The sequence below is a fragment of the Streptopelia decaocto genome (assembly GCF_964273445.1).
Source record: "Streptopelia decaocto genome assembly, chromosome: 1".
NCBI classification, from domain to species: domain Eukaryota; kingdom Metazoa; phylum Chordata; class Aves; order Columbiformes; family Columbidae; genus Streptopelia; species Streptopelia decaocto.
Genome location: NC_138663.1, coordinates 62277306 through 62295757, shown reverse-complemented (window position 1 = coordinate 62295757; position 18452 = coordinate 62277306). Strand labels below are relative to the sequence as shown.

The 18452-nt window shown below is 41.4% G+C and overlaps 1 protein-coding gene across 1 annotated transcript in view; it reads right to left on the bottom strand.

Moving 5' to 3' along the window:
- TRIM24 (tripartite motif containing 24) overlaps positions 1-16965 on the bottom strand; it is a 63866-nt gene extending 46901 nt beyond the window's left edge. Inside the window, exon 1 of the mRNA XM_082042977.1 lies at positions 16455-16965. Coding sequence (XP_081899103.1) covers positions 16455-16860 — 406 coding nt within the window. The 5' untranslated portion in view covers positions 16861-16965. The remainder of the gene's footprint in view (positions 1-16454) is intronic.
- Between the last annotated feature and the right edge of the window lie 1487 nt (positions 16966-18452).

The window sequence follows — 18452 nt, the reverse complement described above, 5'->3', positions numbered from 1 at the left end:
AATACATTATTGCTTTAAAGGAAAAAAAAGTTCCCAAACTATTTTGCTGTTCATTTTCCCCCTTCTCCCAAATACCCATAGTTTTGTTAAAAGGAATGAGGGCAAAAGAGAAGGAAAAAACTGGAAAGTTGCAGCACAGAACATTATTGCTATACTTGGTATACTTGTGGGTCAAATATCTTCAAACTCTTCAAGTACATTACCAAGTCAGCCCAAACCTAGTATTTTCACAAAAGACAAAAGCCTGGTATCTTTAAATCAACACTATCAGAGCAATTCCTGATGCAGCAGCATCAGGAAGAGCATCGGATGCAGGTTATCATTTTGGCTAGTGCTGCTGAGGTTAAGCACACTCCCAGATGATGAGGTTCTACTGTTTATCCTGATTAAACTGGGGGTAAGGAGGACCTCTAATTTCACATTAATGTTCTAATGCTCAACTAATTCTTGACCTAATCAGCTCTGAAGAGCTTCAAGATATTTGTGTGTGAATTAACAGCATAGTTAAGGACGCTTCCAAGACCAAATTATTTTTTAGTGAACAAAAGAATTTTCCTTCCTGAAGGTTCTCTGAAAGAAGACTTGCTAAGATATCAAATTGCCAGAAATAGAGAGTCAACACTTGGTATTTTAACATAATTTCCTTTCAGAATGCCTGATGTTGCACTACACTCCAGAGACACAGGGAATACCTGAGAAAAACAGATCTAGTATTACTTTGAAGAGGAAACAAGTCAGCATCGAGCTACCTTTCCTACTCCTCCTTAGAGTGTGGGGGAATGGAGAATTAGGCTAGGGTGACCTTATATTTTTCTAGAATTGACCGAAGTATCATCACCTACCATCATCTACATCCTGCCATTTAAATGAAACAAACACCCACGAGGATCCAGTGATGACTTCAAAGCAGCTACAGGAGCAGATAACCAGGGACCTTCAGCCAGTTGTTCCATTTTGGACTGGACTTACCTTTCCCCAATTGCCTGTTTGTGTCAAATCCTATGTTCCCCTCTCAACCTTTTGTCAAGCTTTAATTGCCAGCTGATTTGCCATCCTTCCTTCCAATTTGGAGTATTCACTCCTAGAGAACCTCATCTTCTCTAGTGGTAATAACAAACTGGTTTTCTGATTCTAACCATCATTCCACTATTCACATCAAATGCAATCTACTGCTTTCAGCCCTGTAGTGCACATTACAGCACAACAAATGCAGGGGGGAAGAGAATAAAGAAAAACGTACAGGATCCATCTGAAAAATAATGGGAAATTTCAGTGTGTTTGGGCCTGAAGCACTGCAAGGTTTAGTGGATACAAAAAAAAAAAAAAAAAAAATCTGAGAAGTAGAAAGCACAAGAAAACCCCCCTGTATTGTTAGGAACAGGTAATGTTCTTCTGTAGTCTTAGCACTTACTGCATCTTCAAAAGAGCAGCACTGCAAGGGATAACATGCATTAGAATGTCTTTTACCGAGAACATTCCCATTTTACGTGAGCTTAAATTTTCAAATCTAAGAATCCTAACAAGAACTTTTAATAACCAATTACTACATAAGTATCTTCATTCCGAGGTAGAAAACAAAGAAATCCACTGTCTATCAAGAAGAAGAAAGAGAGGCTTGAAACTGCTCCTCCTCCTGTCTCTGCACACAGATGCTCGCTGAGGGAGAACCTAAATGTAGGCAGGCAGTCCACTGAGCTTTGAGAGTAGGTAAGTATTTTCAACGTGTCAGCTTGTAACCATTAGTGTCCAACATGAAATCACTGCAGGAAGTAAGATTTTAAAAGCATACTTAGCCATTTGTTCTTCCTCAGAAGCATGAAATTCAAGTGCCAGGGTTTATTTTTGTCAAAATAATCCTAAAAATATTTATTTTTTTTTAATGGAGCAAGCATTTCCAGAGTGCTCCAGCGGGCAGGTGAAAACATATTACTTAACTTGGGAGGAGTTCCATAATGTCAACGTTTACTGCAGGGCAACAATAAACCATGGCAGATGCTTCTCTGTTAACCCCTGCCCTCCCCACTAAGGAAAGGTAATAAGGGGAAAAGGGAGAGAGGCTTACAAGTTGGAAACGTTAAAAATGCCTTACTAATGCTACCAGTAAATAGAGAAAATAATACAAAATACACAAAACCAATCTTGAATTTCCCAAGGTAGCACAGCTCCAGCAGGTGCACAGCAGGCACCTAGAAGTCCTGGGCTGGACCCCACAGTAAACTGGAACTGGATTCAGGGATGCAAGGCCTGACATTAGGCCTAAGATCACAAGCAGAATTGGCAGAATCCTCTTCAGATGCAGGCCATGATCGAAGAGAGCAAGACCCTCGTGATCTCCCACTTTTACTGGGTGTTTGATGTGTATGGAATTGAATACTTAGTTGGTCAATTTTAGTCACCTGTTCTGTCCACCCCTCTTTGCAAATATACCCCTCTCACTTACAGGACATGCAAAATTTATCAGTAACCTTGGCTGCCAGAGTAATAAGTCTAAACCTGGGCCTCTTCTGCATACCATTGCTATCGTTATCAACTCCAGAGTTAACAGTGTCTGAAAAACCTGCAGCCAAATTCAGAAAAGAGCAGTCACTTAGAAGAACTGAGCTGAAAGGGAAAAAAAAAAAAACAACAACAACAACAACACACTAAAAGAGAACTGATCTTGCTTTAAACAAAACCAAGACATATAATCAGCATCACGGCTATCATAAGGATGATAAGTGATAAGATATGACATCTTCATCTGCTGCTTTGTGCCAGGATAGTTGTTCATGCAGCTATATAATAAGTTGGATCAAAACCACGTGGGTCTTGAGTAGGAGGAGTAGAGGGGAAGATCTTCACCCATTTTTAGCAGCAGGACCCATTCATATAAAAATCAAGCAGCCATGGAACCTTCATTCATAGAACCTACATTGCACAGATGAGGTTCTTAGGGACATAGTTTGGTGACTCTTAGTGGTTGGACTCGATCTTGAGGGTCTCTTCCAACCAAAATGATCCTATGATTCAGATTTTGCATGACAGGCCCGGATGCCACACACATTGCTAACAAAACTAACAACACTGGCTCCCCTGCCCATTCTTTTCTCTCTCGTGACAACATAAAGATTTGTGTTGCCATGCGATGAGCTGGATTAGGGAACATGATGTGGATTAAATGGGGTTGTGCTGAGACAGAAGAGTTGGTTTCCACTGTTCTCACTGGCTACAGGCTCACAATGCGCACATAGACCTCTTCAAGGAATGCAAGGTTGTATTTTAGAAACATTGGGGAAACCACAGCACATTCTTAATCTTCTTCACAAGTTACACGCTGCATCCATGGCAATGCCACCTCAAGCCATTCAGCAGAATGGATTTACAGCATATACTGTATTATTTCCAACTCAGTTCTCGATTTCCCGGGAGGACGTTCCACACTACTAAACATCCTGAGACAACAAGAGAAGACTGCTCTGATTTGCCCCAGTTTCAGCATTTTCACTGTAGTGAACCGGTTTCAGGGACAACTTAATAAAGCCCCTAGATAATCATTTGTAGACCCAAAAGGCAATTTTTATTTGTAGATGCAAAGTATTTTACTAAAAAAGGAGGGCTTAAGGGTCCCCTTTCCTCAGTACAGATCAGTCACAGAAATACCAGTTTTGTGAAAGGGAGGTCTCTTGATTAAACAGAGAGCTTGGAAGCTCTAAAACTGATTTTCCCTAAAATGACATAGTTGTTGCAGAATAAACTAATTAGGTATGCATAAGGCAATTTTCCTCACTTTCACAGGAGTCTTGTTTGAAATTTTAATTATACAGATTTCAGAATAAAAAATACTAATAGCAAGTCAGGCATACAGTTAAATTTTTTAGCAAATGGACAGGCTAGTTAACATTAATAGAAGGTATGTTAGAAACTGAAGACAGTGCCAGCTCTAACATTTTTAGCCTAACTAAACAGAAAATTAGAGCATTTTAATTGTGACCTACAGAATCTTTTCTTGCTGTGTTTATGGACACCATTGATATTTGCAAAGTTTTTCATTAAAATGCATGGGGTTGAGGGTGAGCTGGGTATATTTACACAGGTCATGTTTTTCTGTTAAAAACAAACACTTGGAAAACTTAGTTCAAGCGATGATATCCTGTGCAATAACATCAGAATCAATTCTGAAAATAATTAATGCTTTCCTCTTGTTTCTCATTAAGCCTATAGTGGTGCTGCAAAATTGGCAACTTCTTCAAACTGGTTTGTTCCAGAAAAAGCTGCTCCTATCTAGTTCTGACAGCCTGCTGCTGCTAGTGGAGGGGAGATAGGTTAAACCAACAAGCAAGCACATCTCCAGGGGAAACCTGCACCTACTGCTAAAATATAAACATTCAAAGCAACGATGAATCTAGCAGATAAAGCATTCAGATTTTAATGTACTTATCTACCCCGCTTTAAAATGTAAATAGATGAAAACTAGACAAAGACTACTAGCTGTAATTCCCCCCTCTGGAAGAGTGTTACAGGCCAGTTTTTATGCTGCAGTGCATTGACTTTCTTGGAAAACACTGCAGAGCTGAATTAAAATATTTCAGCTGCTCTGTGAAATGGTTCATTGTTTTTGCTAAACGTGCCCAATCTTCAAACACTTCAAATATCGCCTATTAGATTTCATAAATCGTAAATTTTGGGAGGGTTGACTCTCCAGCCACTTCTGAATACCTCAAGCAATCCTGAAGGGAGAGTTTTATGTTCCCATCCACCACCATCCAATGCATTTCCTTCAACAACACAATTATACATAGTGTCATAATGGTAATAAAGGGATATACTGTTATTGTGGGAAAGATAATATTTAAGTACAAGATTATGAATAAAAAAACCCCACTACCTTGCAATGAACACGCTTAAGTGACAATGCAGAAGCTGCCAACAATTATGCCAATTGTCACTGCTGACTGTGATGAGCATTTCTGTCATCAAAATTAAAATATATTCTTTCAAGTCCCAAGATTGTCAAGTATTTCCAACATAGACGTAGTGAATTCAAGCATACAAGATGCAAGGATTTTTAAGATTCAGTGATATTCTTGCATTTTGAGCAGCCTAGTATTTTTCAAGTTGCTAACATTTTTAAAGTGGGTTTAATGCTGTCTAAGTTAATATATTCTACTGAAATCACATTTTGCAGACCACATTAGGGGAATCATGTTGGAAGCAGTAGCAAGAACAGTAGGTAATGGGCTTTAGAGCATTTCAGGAGAAATGTCATCCAAAACAGGAACGCTAATGCTATTCAAGGCCTTGGGCCAGATCATGTTCTGCCCTCTCTCCTTTGATTGCTCAGTTGCACCCTTGCAATCTGTTCTCTCACAAGTCTCCTCCCATTCTCAATATGATCACTGCTCCATCACCGGAAACTACCTATCAGGACTTGGGAAACTCTCCTCTTGGCCCTCATTTTCCAAGCCACAACCCTCAGGGGAGCAACTCAGGTGCCTCACCAAACAGACCTAATTTGAAGAGGAGATCTTGCCTGGATCCCAAATGCTATGCCAGAAGGAAACAGGTCTCCTGTGGATTGTGCAGCACATCTGCCAGCCCTTTTTGGAATGTCACAGGCATCCCAGACATTCCAAAGTGGCAGAATATATTCCAGCTTGGACAGGTGCATCCCAACTTACCTGTCTACTCTGTACCACATAACTTTGCTATTGTGACTTTGAATTCCTGGTGGAAAATACAAGTGAGGCACACAGAACATTTCTTATGTAGTACCCAAACAAACTGCTGTCTGTAGCTCCAAATAAAAAAAATAGGTTCAAATCACTTCAGTTTCAATATTCAGAGCAATCAACTTGTTAACTGCAGTGTTTGCTGCATTCATCTGTATTCTGCTATATACATATCTATTCTGAAGTTCTCCTCGAGGACAGAGTTCAGAAGTCATCAATACCTCTACTATGTTCCTTCAAACTATCTCAAAATATAGATTACAAGGATGTAACAAATACAATGGAAGACTCCACCAACTTTCTCCGTAAATTGTATATACAGGGAACAGATGTTCAAAAGTACATAGAAATAATTTGCCAATTTAGAATAAAAGGTTCTGCCTTTGTTTAGGTCATTTTGTTTGGTGAGGGAGTAGAGAAAAAGGGCAGACTGATACTAAAGAAAAAAAAAAAAATATTTTTCTAATTCTTGCCTCTTCAATAACTATAATAGCACATTCCAGAAGTACAACACCCAGAACCTAGATCCCCAGCAGTAAGAAAGAATTTAATATGTATTTATCAATAAATTCTGAATATTTATGAAGGTATATTTTTATCTATGCTGAAATTAAGTCTTTCATTATTAACCTGGTAATATTTTCAGGATTTCTAGATTTTTTTTTAAGGCTTGCTGTTGACAGGGACAGAGACAATGAAAGACACAAACAATATTTGATGAAAATTCCCACTCCAATAAGTGTAGTCAGTAAGGCAAAAAAAGAAAGACACTTTTTATTTCCTGCAGTTTCCATCAGATATGTCTGAGTGCTGTGCAAGGCATTATTATCAGAATAAAAAAAATATTCAGGACATTTAATTTATTTGAGCAAAACACCACCAAGATTCCAAATTCCAGTCTATTCTGACTACTTGTTACATTCTAAAGCTGTTTAATATTACAGCTTGTCACGTGCAAAATTTTTGCATGTAAGAAAAAGTAACTCTTAATGGCAGCACAGAAATAATACTGATTTGTTATGCCAAAGTAACTCCATAAAGTTAAACTTTCCACTTGAAAGATGGATAAAGTTTCTTTGTTGTGTTGCCAAACTTCAATATCTTCAGTAGGGTTAATTTAAGTGTTGATTTACACAAAGCTCCCTTCATAGTCAATGCAGACCCAGGCAATAAAGTTAGGTCATGAGTGGTCTCATCCTAAAAGCAGATGTCTACACTTGGTCAGATGAATCATAACTTAAAAACATCCACTGCTTTCCAATAACTACATCAATTATAAAGTTTTTGACATCCAATTCATTTGCAAGAATCCCTCCAATAAAACCAGTAATTAAAGAGGAAAATATCCTCCAAGTTATCTGCAAGTTACAAGCATTGCACTTTTGGGTGTAGATGTACGGGAATAAAAAGCCAACTCACTTTATATTCCTCTCTTATATGTGCACAGTACCCTCACAGCACTGCTGTAAGGATTCAAAAAGGAAGGCAACCAGCTTTTTCCTGTTCCCATATAACTTTAAGACTACAAAGCTGGAGCAATATGTGTATTGTGGGAGCCACAGACTACACAGCCTCCAAGAACCAGCATTAAGATGCAGCATTTTTCCTTCTGACATTGCATTAATATAAAAATTACTGAATGTAACTAATAAAACATATTTCTCTGGGTTGAAAGAATGCGCTAACTGATCAAGTAAGAACAACAGTGATGCTAGCTGTGTTCCCATTAATCTCTCTTGATATCTTCTCTTGCTGTAGACAACTTGAACAGGGAGCCAGACCCATTTGGTTGATGTGAACATCCACATTCACTGAAGAAATCAAGTCTTCCTATGGTTTCCCTCATTCTTCCAAAACCAGAGAAGAACTCCTTCAAAGGCACTTTCCCAACATGACTCTCTCCATACTAAGAATGAAGCTTAGGGAAATGAATCTTTGACCAAAACGGCTCTTCAGAAGTGCCATTTACCCATCCTTTAGAGTAGTTTCATCTATTTCCACCTTGTTGTGCTATACTACCTGAAAGAACTGATAATATACTAGTTTAAATAATAAAGTTCTGGAAATATTACCTCCAATACTAGTTCGGAAATGAAATAGGATTACACTTCAATTCCTGCTTTATTTTTAAGGAATATTCACAAGGGTTCAACCATGTGCTTCTTAACTTACTTGGCTGGCATACTGTCAAATGAAAAAGAAAACAACCAACCACAACTTTGAGGCAGAACAAGAGCTATTCTAGCGAAGGTCTGATGTCAGGCATCCTGCAGCTCATAGCACCTACACTATATTCTCAATAATTTAAATCAGTCAAAAGGCAGCCAAAGAAAACCTTATTAAATCTGATCTCACCCCAATGGAACTGGGAGCAGGGAAAAGAAAAAAGCTTCACACAATAAATACAATCAGATTGGAACACAATACAATAATACTGGTGCTAAATGGACTTTAAAAGGATGCCAGATTAGCATTTAGCTTCCTAAAGAACCCAGACTACAGCTCTTGCACAAAGAGTGGAATGGAGAGAAGAGGACTGTCAGTTCAATCCCTTTGGGATGCCCGTAAAGTCTTCTTTATTTTGCCAAAACAGCTTCTAGAATGATTATTTTGGCCCCGTTGAGTTTAAACAGCAGTGATAATAATCTAGAAGAAATATGAGGTACCATAAACTGTGGCTTTGCTTCTAAATTGTATTTGGTCCAAGCTATAAGACCATTTCTAAGAAAAAGATAGAGGACTGTCTCCCAGTCTGTACCTTGCACCCACTTGAAAATGCCTTATTCTCTAGCCCCAGCAGATTGCTGCAGCTCTCTGCCTCTCTTTCTTCCCACCTACTCATTCCCTGCACAGCTGTCAGCATTCCCTCCCTGAACCAGCAACAGTGTTAGAAGTATCCTGACATAGCAAGTTCAGCAGCTGCCTAAGCCTAACATCATCTTCTGTTAGGCTGGCTTACAGTGTTAGTTCAACGAACTTCAACTCCACACATCCTTAACCATGTTGTGACTGTGCAGCAGATGCCTAGAAAGGAAAGAAGCAAATTAAGGGAACTTTAAGTTTATTACATGCTTCCTGATCTCAAGTAGGCATCCTAGAAAATACACGGGGTTTTCCAAGTCAAGGCTTATGTAAAAATAGTCCCGTTTCCTTTTTACTATGTACAGTACAGACAGATGTGTCAGCTCACTGGGAAAATATACAGGCACTTTTCAAATTAGGTAATCATTTTAGTTCAAAGGGTATTTCAGCTACAGTCTTGTTTTATTCAAATGCAAAATATTCACCTGAGAGACTACAGCACAAAGGGGAACTCACCATTAAAAAAAAAAAAGCTGCCTGTGGCAACTCACTTATTAATCAGAAGCAAGAATCTTTCTACAGTCAGAAAGCAAGTGGTTCAGTTCTCTTGCTCATGTACTTTCCACTTGTGCAGGGCTTAGCACTGGAGTCACAGATTTTTTTTAAATGAGAATGTGCCTGTGACCCAAATCCATGTTAGAAACAAGGGTCCTCAAAACCTCTGAATGCAATTCAAGCAGCTGAACCTTGCTTACTGTCTTGCCTTTTTCCATAGACCACTGATAAGCCTGAAAACTAACTAGAAAGTTTAACATCAGTCCTCCATCATAAGTTAGTAATGTATGCAAGGTAACACACCATTTTCTCCCACATAAAAAGCTTCAAATAAGCATATACTTGAAGCACTGGAGAGACAGTATCAAGTAATTAAGAACATTCTTTTGCTCAACCTTTGGTTTCATACCTGACTTTACAAGACTGTTTCTTGTCAAGAATGGTGTAATTTTCTTATTTACCTCAAACAACTGTTTCATGCTTTCTTTGATGGTAAACATTTATGTTTTATATATTCTCTCTGGCCACCAGAAACAAAGAAGTAGATATTTAGTCAGCTCAACTATGACACTGAGGTCTTCAAAGCACATTTGAGCTGCCAGTATATAGTTTAAACAGTAAATTACTCCATAGCTACCTAATTGGTAATAAAAATTACCAGCATCATGAAGTTTTTCTATTAAAACAATCTTTTCTCTGACCTTTAAATTAGACAAATAAAACACTATCATTAATATCTCTTATCTGTTGTAACAGTTTAAGTCCAGTGGGATATTTTGCTACTATTCACAGTTCAGCCAGATCATCTACATAGGTCCACAATGCAAGCTACAGGGCCATATTCACCTGAAGTACCCTGCCTGACCAGCATATTATTGTTAGGAAAGCAGTGAAAATTACCGCATTAAAGTATTTAATCTTCTTGCAAAAAATATTTTTAAACTCTAAATTTCCAATTTCAGACATAACAGATTTTTCATAAGCGGTCCATTATTCATACTGAAATGCAGTCACATTAAACTTCACTTAAAATTCTTTCTGGTTTTCCCCTGTCTTGTTTTTTAGATTAGACATGAAGGGCAAAATACCAGCTACACAAGTTCACAGTTACTGAGAAATTCCACTAAATAATATGGAAATTCCAACTACAGCAACTTAGCACAAACTGGCAGAAAAGCATTTCCTGCACAAGAGATCAGCTTCTTTAACACCACCACATTCAGAATCAAGAGTTTCAACAAAACTCCTTTGTTAAATTTAAAAAACTGGGCAAAGCTGAATGAACACGGCCACTTTATAGTAGGCCTGTAAGTCAGCAGGCCACCCTCAAAGCCTGCTGTGCGGCCTACCAGCTCTTCAGCACACTTCCCATGAAGCACACACCCATTCCTCAACTTGCCTCTTAATTAACATACGTGCTATCATTTTTCCTTTGTTCTTCAGGCAAATAATTTTCTTAAGATATATCTCTATGATACACATTAAAACAACCCAGTACACTTCTAACTAGATACACATCTGACACTTTAAAATATTAGTCCTCTGACACTTTAATATGTTTTTCCTCTCCTGTTACCTTATGATCTAGGATTCTTTTCTGTTAGTAAAAGTACTAATTGCTTACCAGAGATATTACAAGCTGATTTTGGATGGGAACAGAGCTAGGTTGGCCTCTGAGGATTTAAATGTCCATTAAAAAAAGTTCAGCTATTGTGATAACTTGTACAGCCTAACTTGTAAAAGGCTTTTAATTCAAATGAGCTTGACTAAATCACTGCAGTTGGTTTAACACTCATCTGATGTCTGATAGCTTCAGCTTTTCAATCTCCCACTTCCTATCAGTGAAGGAAGCAAGAATGTAAAAGCATCTAACTTGCCCTGAAAATACTATTCTGTGGACATAAGTAACATAATAAGCATATATTATATGCTTATATTAATCAGATACTGGAACAAGTGTGATTAAAACTTCTTTCAGCATCATGTAGTTATCCACCTCAATAAAGGCTGTATAGGTGTATCTAACAGATTTTTTGTGTGGAATTCCTGGTAGAAAAGAATTCAGGAGTCTTTGGCAAATATATCCTCTACATCAAATTACACTTGACAGTTTGTATCATATCCCATCACTTATCTTGAGACCATACCTTTTTTCTAAAAGAAGGGCATTATAATTAGAAAAATAAAAACCTTTTCTAGATAGTTTACTGATTAATATTTTAAGTTTTTACTATTTTCATTACTTCTTATCCAATAGGTTTGTCCATTACAGGCTATTAAAACAATAATATTATATTTTACCTGTAACAATGCTAAATGCTTTTCATATATGCAGTATCTGAGGCTCCCGAGTTTTCAATTCAAAGTAAGCACACATCAAACAGTATGAAAAGTAGGCATCTCTTTCCTATACATATTCCTATAACATATATTATTTTCAAATATCAGCACTCCTACATCTCCTTAAGTTTGTTACAGGTTAGATAATTCATTTCTGCTGTGGTGCCATCAAGAACTAAGACTTGTGAAAGGATGGATAGATGCAACCATGTATTTTCAAGTATGAGTGTATACCCACACGAATAAAATATGGACTCCTTGTAACAGCAAAGATGGACAAAATTCACTTTAAGCAAGTGGCAAAGATGAAATGGAAATAATTATATGTAACAAGCAAATTTAAAAAAAACAAACAACTGAAGTCGTCTTAGACTACTGAGACCTGGAAGAAAAATTTGTCTTCAACATAAAGCTCTAATGAAGCTATTATATCCTTCAAACTAACTAATAAGGATCCTAATCATTATCAAACTGAGAGCAAAATAATGTTACATACAGAGCAATAAGAAAAATTTAAGTTAATTTTAAAAGCTGTATTTTCAAGGTCAAATGAAGTGATGACATTGGAAAGTCCAGATATCAAGATCAGAAGAGAATCTGAAAGAGCTTAAAGCTATCTGGATAAGGACTAACTGTGGGACATAAAGCAGCAGAGGATATCAAGGGTTAGGTTTTCATTCCATACCTTACAAACCTCCAAATTGCATTAGTCAACAAATATTTCTGGACATTAATAAGTGAAATATGAAACATTAAACATGAACATCACTGAAATCCTTGTTTAGTAACTCTGAAGTATTTATTCCTTAATTAACAGCAAGTATCAAACATATTTGAGTTGTTAGTCTGGACAATCCCCAAGAATTTATACCCAGGGAGTGTCCAAATATTACATGCTTCTAGCAGCTTCATACATATTTGTTTGCTGGTAGGCCTGTCTACAGATAAAACACAGAAAAATCATGTTTCCTCTATTATTTCTGTGTTGACACTAGCACAATTTCATCATGATACCTGCATAAAACTATGCTACACATTTCGATTCACAAGTTTTTCCCCACACCAGTTCCCAAACTATTTCATGTACAGACTGATGACAAACAAACAAGGATATCTGCAACTTAAGCAGTTTTGGAAAGGAATAGAATCTCAATCTATAACTCTGCAGTATTCATGTATCTCTTTTACATTTAAAAATTCCACAAAAGTATTATGATGTCCTTATATTCCCCAAATTACAAACACTGTCCTTTAATTAAAAATAGGCTACTACTCAACTAGTCATTGAAACACCACCCAGCACAAAATTTGTGTGAATGGTGGATTTCTAATAACAGCCTTCTTGCATACACCAGTTACAACTCACACAATCAAACACTAAAGAATGGCCATTTGAGAAACAAAAAGGAGAACACATGAAGTTAGCCAAGATACTTAGCACCAGCATCTGTAGACACTTGCTCACAAGCCACAAGCTCACATTTACAGAACAATTATTGCAGCATACCCCACAGTTCATAATGTTCTGTGTCTGGTAACCCATTTTTTGGCAATGCAACAACAAAAATATCACCTACATCAAATAAGTTGCCATTGAACATCTAGAAAACAAGTAGTGAGTTCTCCAGTGCTAAAACCATTGAAGTCTGAGACACAGCTGATTCTGCAACACCTTAAACCTCAGGAATGGTACAGATACCAGGAAATCCAGGTTTTCTTTTCTATATAAATAATTTCAAAATTGAATGCACATAGCAGGATGGAGTATGTTGGCATTGTTTTGGCCAGTTAAAATGACAATGCCTGTATACTAGCTTAGCTAGTTAGCTAAGCCCAACTTGATATGCCTTGCCACCAGTCTACCTTTGCAGTAGGAATACTGATTAACATCCACCACAGGAAAGTCCTTTACATGTCTTGACACCTGTCTCTGCCATTACCAGTGCTGAACCTTGTATTCAAGTGAGCAACACCAAAATTCTTAACTCACTCTACATCCTTAAGCTTGAAAGTTTGGAGGTTATATTTGTTTGTTTTGTTTTTGTTATTGGTTTTTTTTTTTGTTTTTGTATTCCATAGCACTAGTTGTTAGTACCTTTACAGAACGAGAGCCAACATCCTCCCAAGTAAACTTGTCTATGTGATGAAGTTGAATGCACGTGTTGTTCTAGCAAAGCCAAGGACTGTTTCTGCTTGGAAACAGTTTCCTAAAGACAAAGAGCATATCCAGATTATACTTGAAACTCGGTTCCTCTTTAGCTACCTGCTTCTCAACTAATCTGGATACTAGCACAACACTCCCATCTCAAGGCTGGCTCAGCGAAGCACTTTTCAAATCACATCCCCTCCTTTGTTCAAAACAGACTCCCTTCTACCAATCTTTCTTCAGGCTTCTTTTTTGTGCATCGTGTTTCTACTCAGCACATGTGCACCAGCAGTCTGTCTGCTTATCTTTCAGGAGCTTTTCATAGTTTGTAATTCCCTTGTGTTCCTTACCAAGAGCATTCATTCCAGCACAAATAGCTTCCTTGCTGTTTATTTCTTCAATTTAGTCACAGTAATCTCATAATTTACATCATGAGAGGCATTTACTATCCAACTTTATAAGCTTATACTCTTCAGATTATTTCTTCAGGTCACTCCTCAAACATTTTGCAAAACATACTACCAGAAGAGGTGACAGATTTGCACTGTTTTGTCCTTCTTTTCATCTTTTGGGAATTTAGGAACTCCTCCAACCATAACATCTTTCCTTAATATGATCAGCTTTAGACACTGACACTTTTTTTTTTTGCAATCCTAACTTAAGTTTACAACATTTTATATCAGTTGGAAAACAGAGAGCAGCCTATGCATATCAAGTTAGGCCTTAGGTAGCTAGTATACAGCCACTGTCATTTTAATTGGCCAAAACAATGAAAAGACAAAGAATGTGTCAAGGAGACAGTGAGATATCTACAAGTTTCTTCTTCCTATTGGACAATGAATGGTAGCGTGGAAGCATGAAAATAACGTGAAAGAAGAGTCGACAGGGTAAAAATAATGTCTGTAGATTTGTAGAATGAGGAGGAATACAGACTGTGCAACTCATTCCTACAGAACCAACTCACATAGTCAAAAGCAGGGAATAGAGCTACAAGTTTACTGTTGATACAATTCATTATTTCATCTATCAATTGTCCTCTCAAGCAGATGTTTGAATAGCACTTGTCTTCTCATTCTTATAATGCATCTCATTTCATACTCAACTACAGACGCCTGTTTCTGCTATATTTAAACAAAACAACTGGGAATTGAGCTATGCTGTTCGTGACCTCAAAACCCATAAGACGATGACTACATTGCCTCTTAGCCTAAGCTGCAACCCCTGAGCTAGCTGCATCTCTGACCCCTTTCTCATTCCCCAGTATCTTGTCCTGCAATTCTTTACACTAAGGTTTGTGCCTCATCTGTTCCTCCCACACAGAACTTCACAGTTCTACCTGTGGACATACGACCAATAACATCTCCTGGATTAACTAGTCTTAAATATACTGGCTTTGGGTTTCACAGATTTTCCCATTCTGGACCTTCTGACTAGGCAGTCTGACTATTACATAAATTACATGCTAAAATTAAAGACTAAATGAATACACTAAGAGACATCCATGTAGATGAAGTGGCTCCATATATCCTGTTAATAACATACTCAGGAGTTTGTCAGATATTGTGAAGCAAGGCCGCCTCTTCACTTGTCCCAAATACACCTTTCTCTCAAGAGGGTGTTCCTTTACAAATTGCTGCAAACATTTGCATGTTCAAGTTGTAATCTTTCTGGTCAGAACTGCTGGCAGGATGGTAAAGGTTTCCTAAATGCATTTAAAGGAAAACAGCCAATATTTGCTTAAGAATGGTCAATCTGGAGTTACCCACCTCTTCACATAGAATTTTTCACTTGAGCCCCCACTACACAGCCCAATAAACAGAACCTCCAGTAATGCCTATAGAGAGGCTCCATTTCCATCACACTTCCTCTTTCCTATTCAAGATTCTGCAGGATCTTCAACTGTTTCCACTAGACAATGCTTGTTTGCACCTTTTCCTAAGATGAAGTTGCCTTTAACAAAATTAAGTGACCTTAGACATACTAGACATAAGAGTGCTAGGAAAAAAAAAGAAAAACATTAGGAAAGTACTTTCACATTGTTGGAGTTCATTGCACATCTTCTGCAGCATTGAGAGGAGCTACTATGTCAATATAGGCGCTTAGCAAAACTTCCTCGCCGCATTCCCAGTCCAGCGCGGCAATTAAAGTTTCACGTTAATGCATTACAGGGCCCACGCTGGCTGCCTGTCACATGGACAAGTGTTATTGCTTGTCCACAGTTGTTACCGTCCCGGCACAGCGCCGTGTATAGACGATGGATGACACCTGCAGGGCTTCCCTCCAGGTGAGCTCCAAACTGCAGCCTGGAAACATCACCCAAAAAAAAAAAAGTCTCTTTCCTCGCTACGTTTTTCTGCCTTCATAACACCCCGCGTTAAGGTTTTCCGCGGCAAGAGGCAACAGCAAACCCTCCTGGGCGCAAAAATCGGCCCGGCGCCCACCGTCCCATCCGGCCGCGGGCCCCGAACCCAAGGCCACTCGAGGCGGAGGTGGGGGGAGAAGGGGGACGGCTCCCGTTGCTCCTCTCCCTCCACACTGAGAGGTCTTGGCAAACTAAATTACTGCCTTCCCTTCCGAGGTGGGAAATTTAAAAATAAATAAATAAATAAACAAAATAACCACACACACAAAACCAAACCAGAACCCCCTCACCAGCTTCGGCGCTGGCGAGCGGCGAGCACAGCCCGCCCCGACGGGTCCGCGTACCCCCGGCAGCCCGGCACCTGCACTCCGCCCACGGCACCCGCGGCTTCCCCATCGCGACAGCTCCCCGCCCCCTACGTCTATCGCGACACACAAGCCTCCGAGGGGACAGGGGAGGGGGGCGCGGGGTGGAGAGGGCTGCAGTCCCAAGCACGGCGGCCAGGCGGAGGGAAGGGGTCGGCGGCAGGAGGGCCACTTACCGGGCGTGCAGTTCAGCGTAGACGGCGAAGAGACGGGCACTGAGGGGGGCGCCGGCGGCTGCGGTTCCCTGGGGGTGCCGGCGGCCGAGGCGGGTGCGACGGGGGGCAGCATGAGGTAGCGCTCGGGCCGCGGCAGGCAGCGCAGGCAGACCGTGTGCAGGCAGGGCAGCAGCTTGGGCCGCCGGCTCTGGATGGGCTGCCCGCACACGCCGCAAGTGTCCAACAGGTTGAGCGGGGCCACCTCTCCGCCGCGCTCCGCCGGGCCCTGTCGGCTCTCGGCCTCATTCTCCCCGCTCAGCCCCGCCGCCCCCGTTCGATCCGTCGGGCAGGGCGCCCCCGTTCGATCCGTCGGGCAAGGCCCCCCTGCCGCCGCGACCGCTGCTACCGTCGCTGCCGCCTCTTCCATTGTCCTGCGCCGGCCGCCGACCGCAGCGTCGAAAGGAGGCGGGGCAGCCCCGCTGCCCCCGCCGCTTCCCGCCCGCGCCGCCACCGCCGCCGCGCCGACCCCCGCCCCTCGCGGCCCGCGGTGTTTGTGTGCCTGCCCCGGAAGGAGGCTGCCCCACCGCGCCACAGGGCCAACGGCCGCCCGCGCCACGCCCCTCGCCACGCTGCGCCCCGCCCTTCCCCCCGCCGCGCCGCCCGCCCCGCCTGCCTCCCCGGCCCCGGCGCCCCGCCCCAGCCCGCCTCGCCACACCCCTTTCGGGGCCACGCCCCGCCCACCGCCTACGTGCGACCAGAGCTTCTCCCGCTCCCCCCAGCAGGCAGCCCGACCGCGGACGGAAGCCCCGCCCCGATAGGCCCCGCCCCTGGAAGCCCCGCCCCCTCTCCCCGCCCTCCCCCCAGGCGGTTGGCGGGGCTGTTCCCGCCGCTGCCCCCCCGCGGCCGCACTGGGGTGCTCAGGGGCATCTGTCAGCCACTGCGCACACCCACTGCTTCTCGAGGTCCTGGGCTTCCACAACCCACGCTCTGCCTAAAGGCTTCCTACCAGCCCCACTGGAGCTCGTGGTGCTCTCAGCCTGTGCCCAAATGGCCACCCTCTTGTCTGGATCATAGAATATCCTGAGTTGGAAAGGACCCACAAGGATCATTGAGTCCAACTCCTGTCCCTGCGCAGGACAACCCCACAGTTCACACCATGTGTCTGAGGGCTTGTTCAGTCTCTTCTTGAACACTCTTAGGCTTGGGGCTGTGACACCTCCCTGGGGAACCTGTTCCAGTGCTCCACCACCCTCTGGGGGAAGAACCTTTTCTTAATGTTCAACCTAAACCTCCCCTGGGACATCTTCCTGCCATTCCCTTAGGTTCTGTCATTGGTCATCAAAGAGAAGAGATCAGCACCTGTCCCTCCTCCTCCCCTTGTGAGGAAGCTGTAGCCACCATGAGGTCTCCCCTCAGTCTCCTCCAGGCTGAACAAACCCAGTGACTTCAGCCGCTCCTCATACAGCTTGCCCTTCAAACCCCCCACCAGCTTCATCTGGATAGAAGGCCTGGCCAGTGGTGTGTGGGCAGCCTGGCACTGGCTGGGTTAGAGGCTTTCCCTCTTTTGAGAGGTTGTTAAGTTGCCCTTCTTCCCCACTTCATGTATGTCTGTAAATTCTGGCCCAAATTTGGTTTGGAGGATCACAACTACACTACTACGCGCAGGCATGTTACCTGACTGAAGCTAACTGGTGACTGGTAAAATTTTTTAAAAGATAGAAAAGTGCAATTCTGGTTTGGACCCAACACTTTATTGAATCAAATGCTTCAACCCAAGTGTGCTCGCAGACATGACACACAGCTTACTCATTGGTCACAGGCCATTGTAAACCGATCCAGCCTCCTCAGAGTATTCCAGATGGCTCTGCACTTAAAATCCCAGGGCGGTCAGCACGCTTCCTGCTTCCTTGCAATCCCATCAAACCCTAGCATCAGACCCATAATAAATAGGAGTATAAAAAGCCATACATGACAAAAGATGCATTTCTTCAGCGCATAGAACAACTGCATACATGGCTA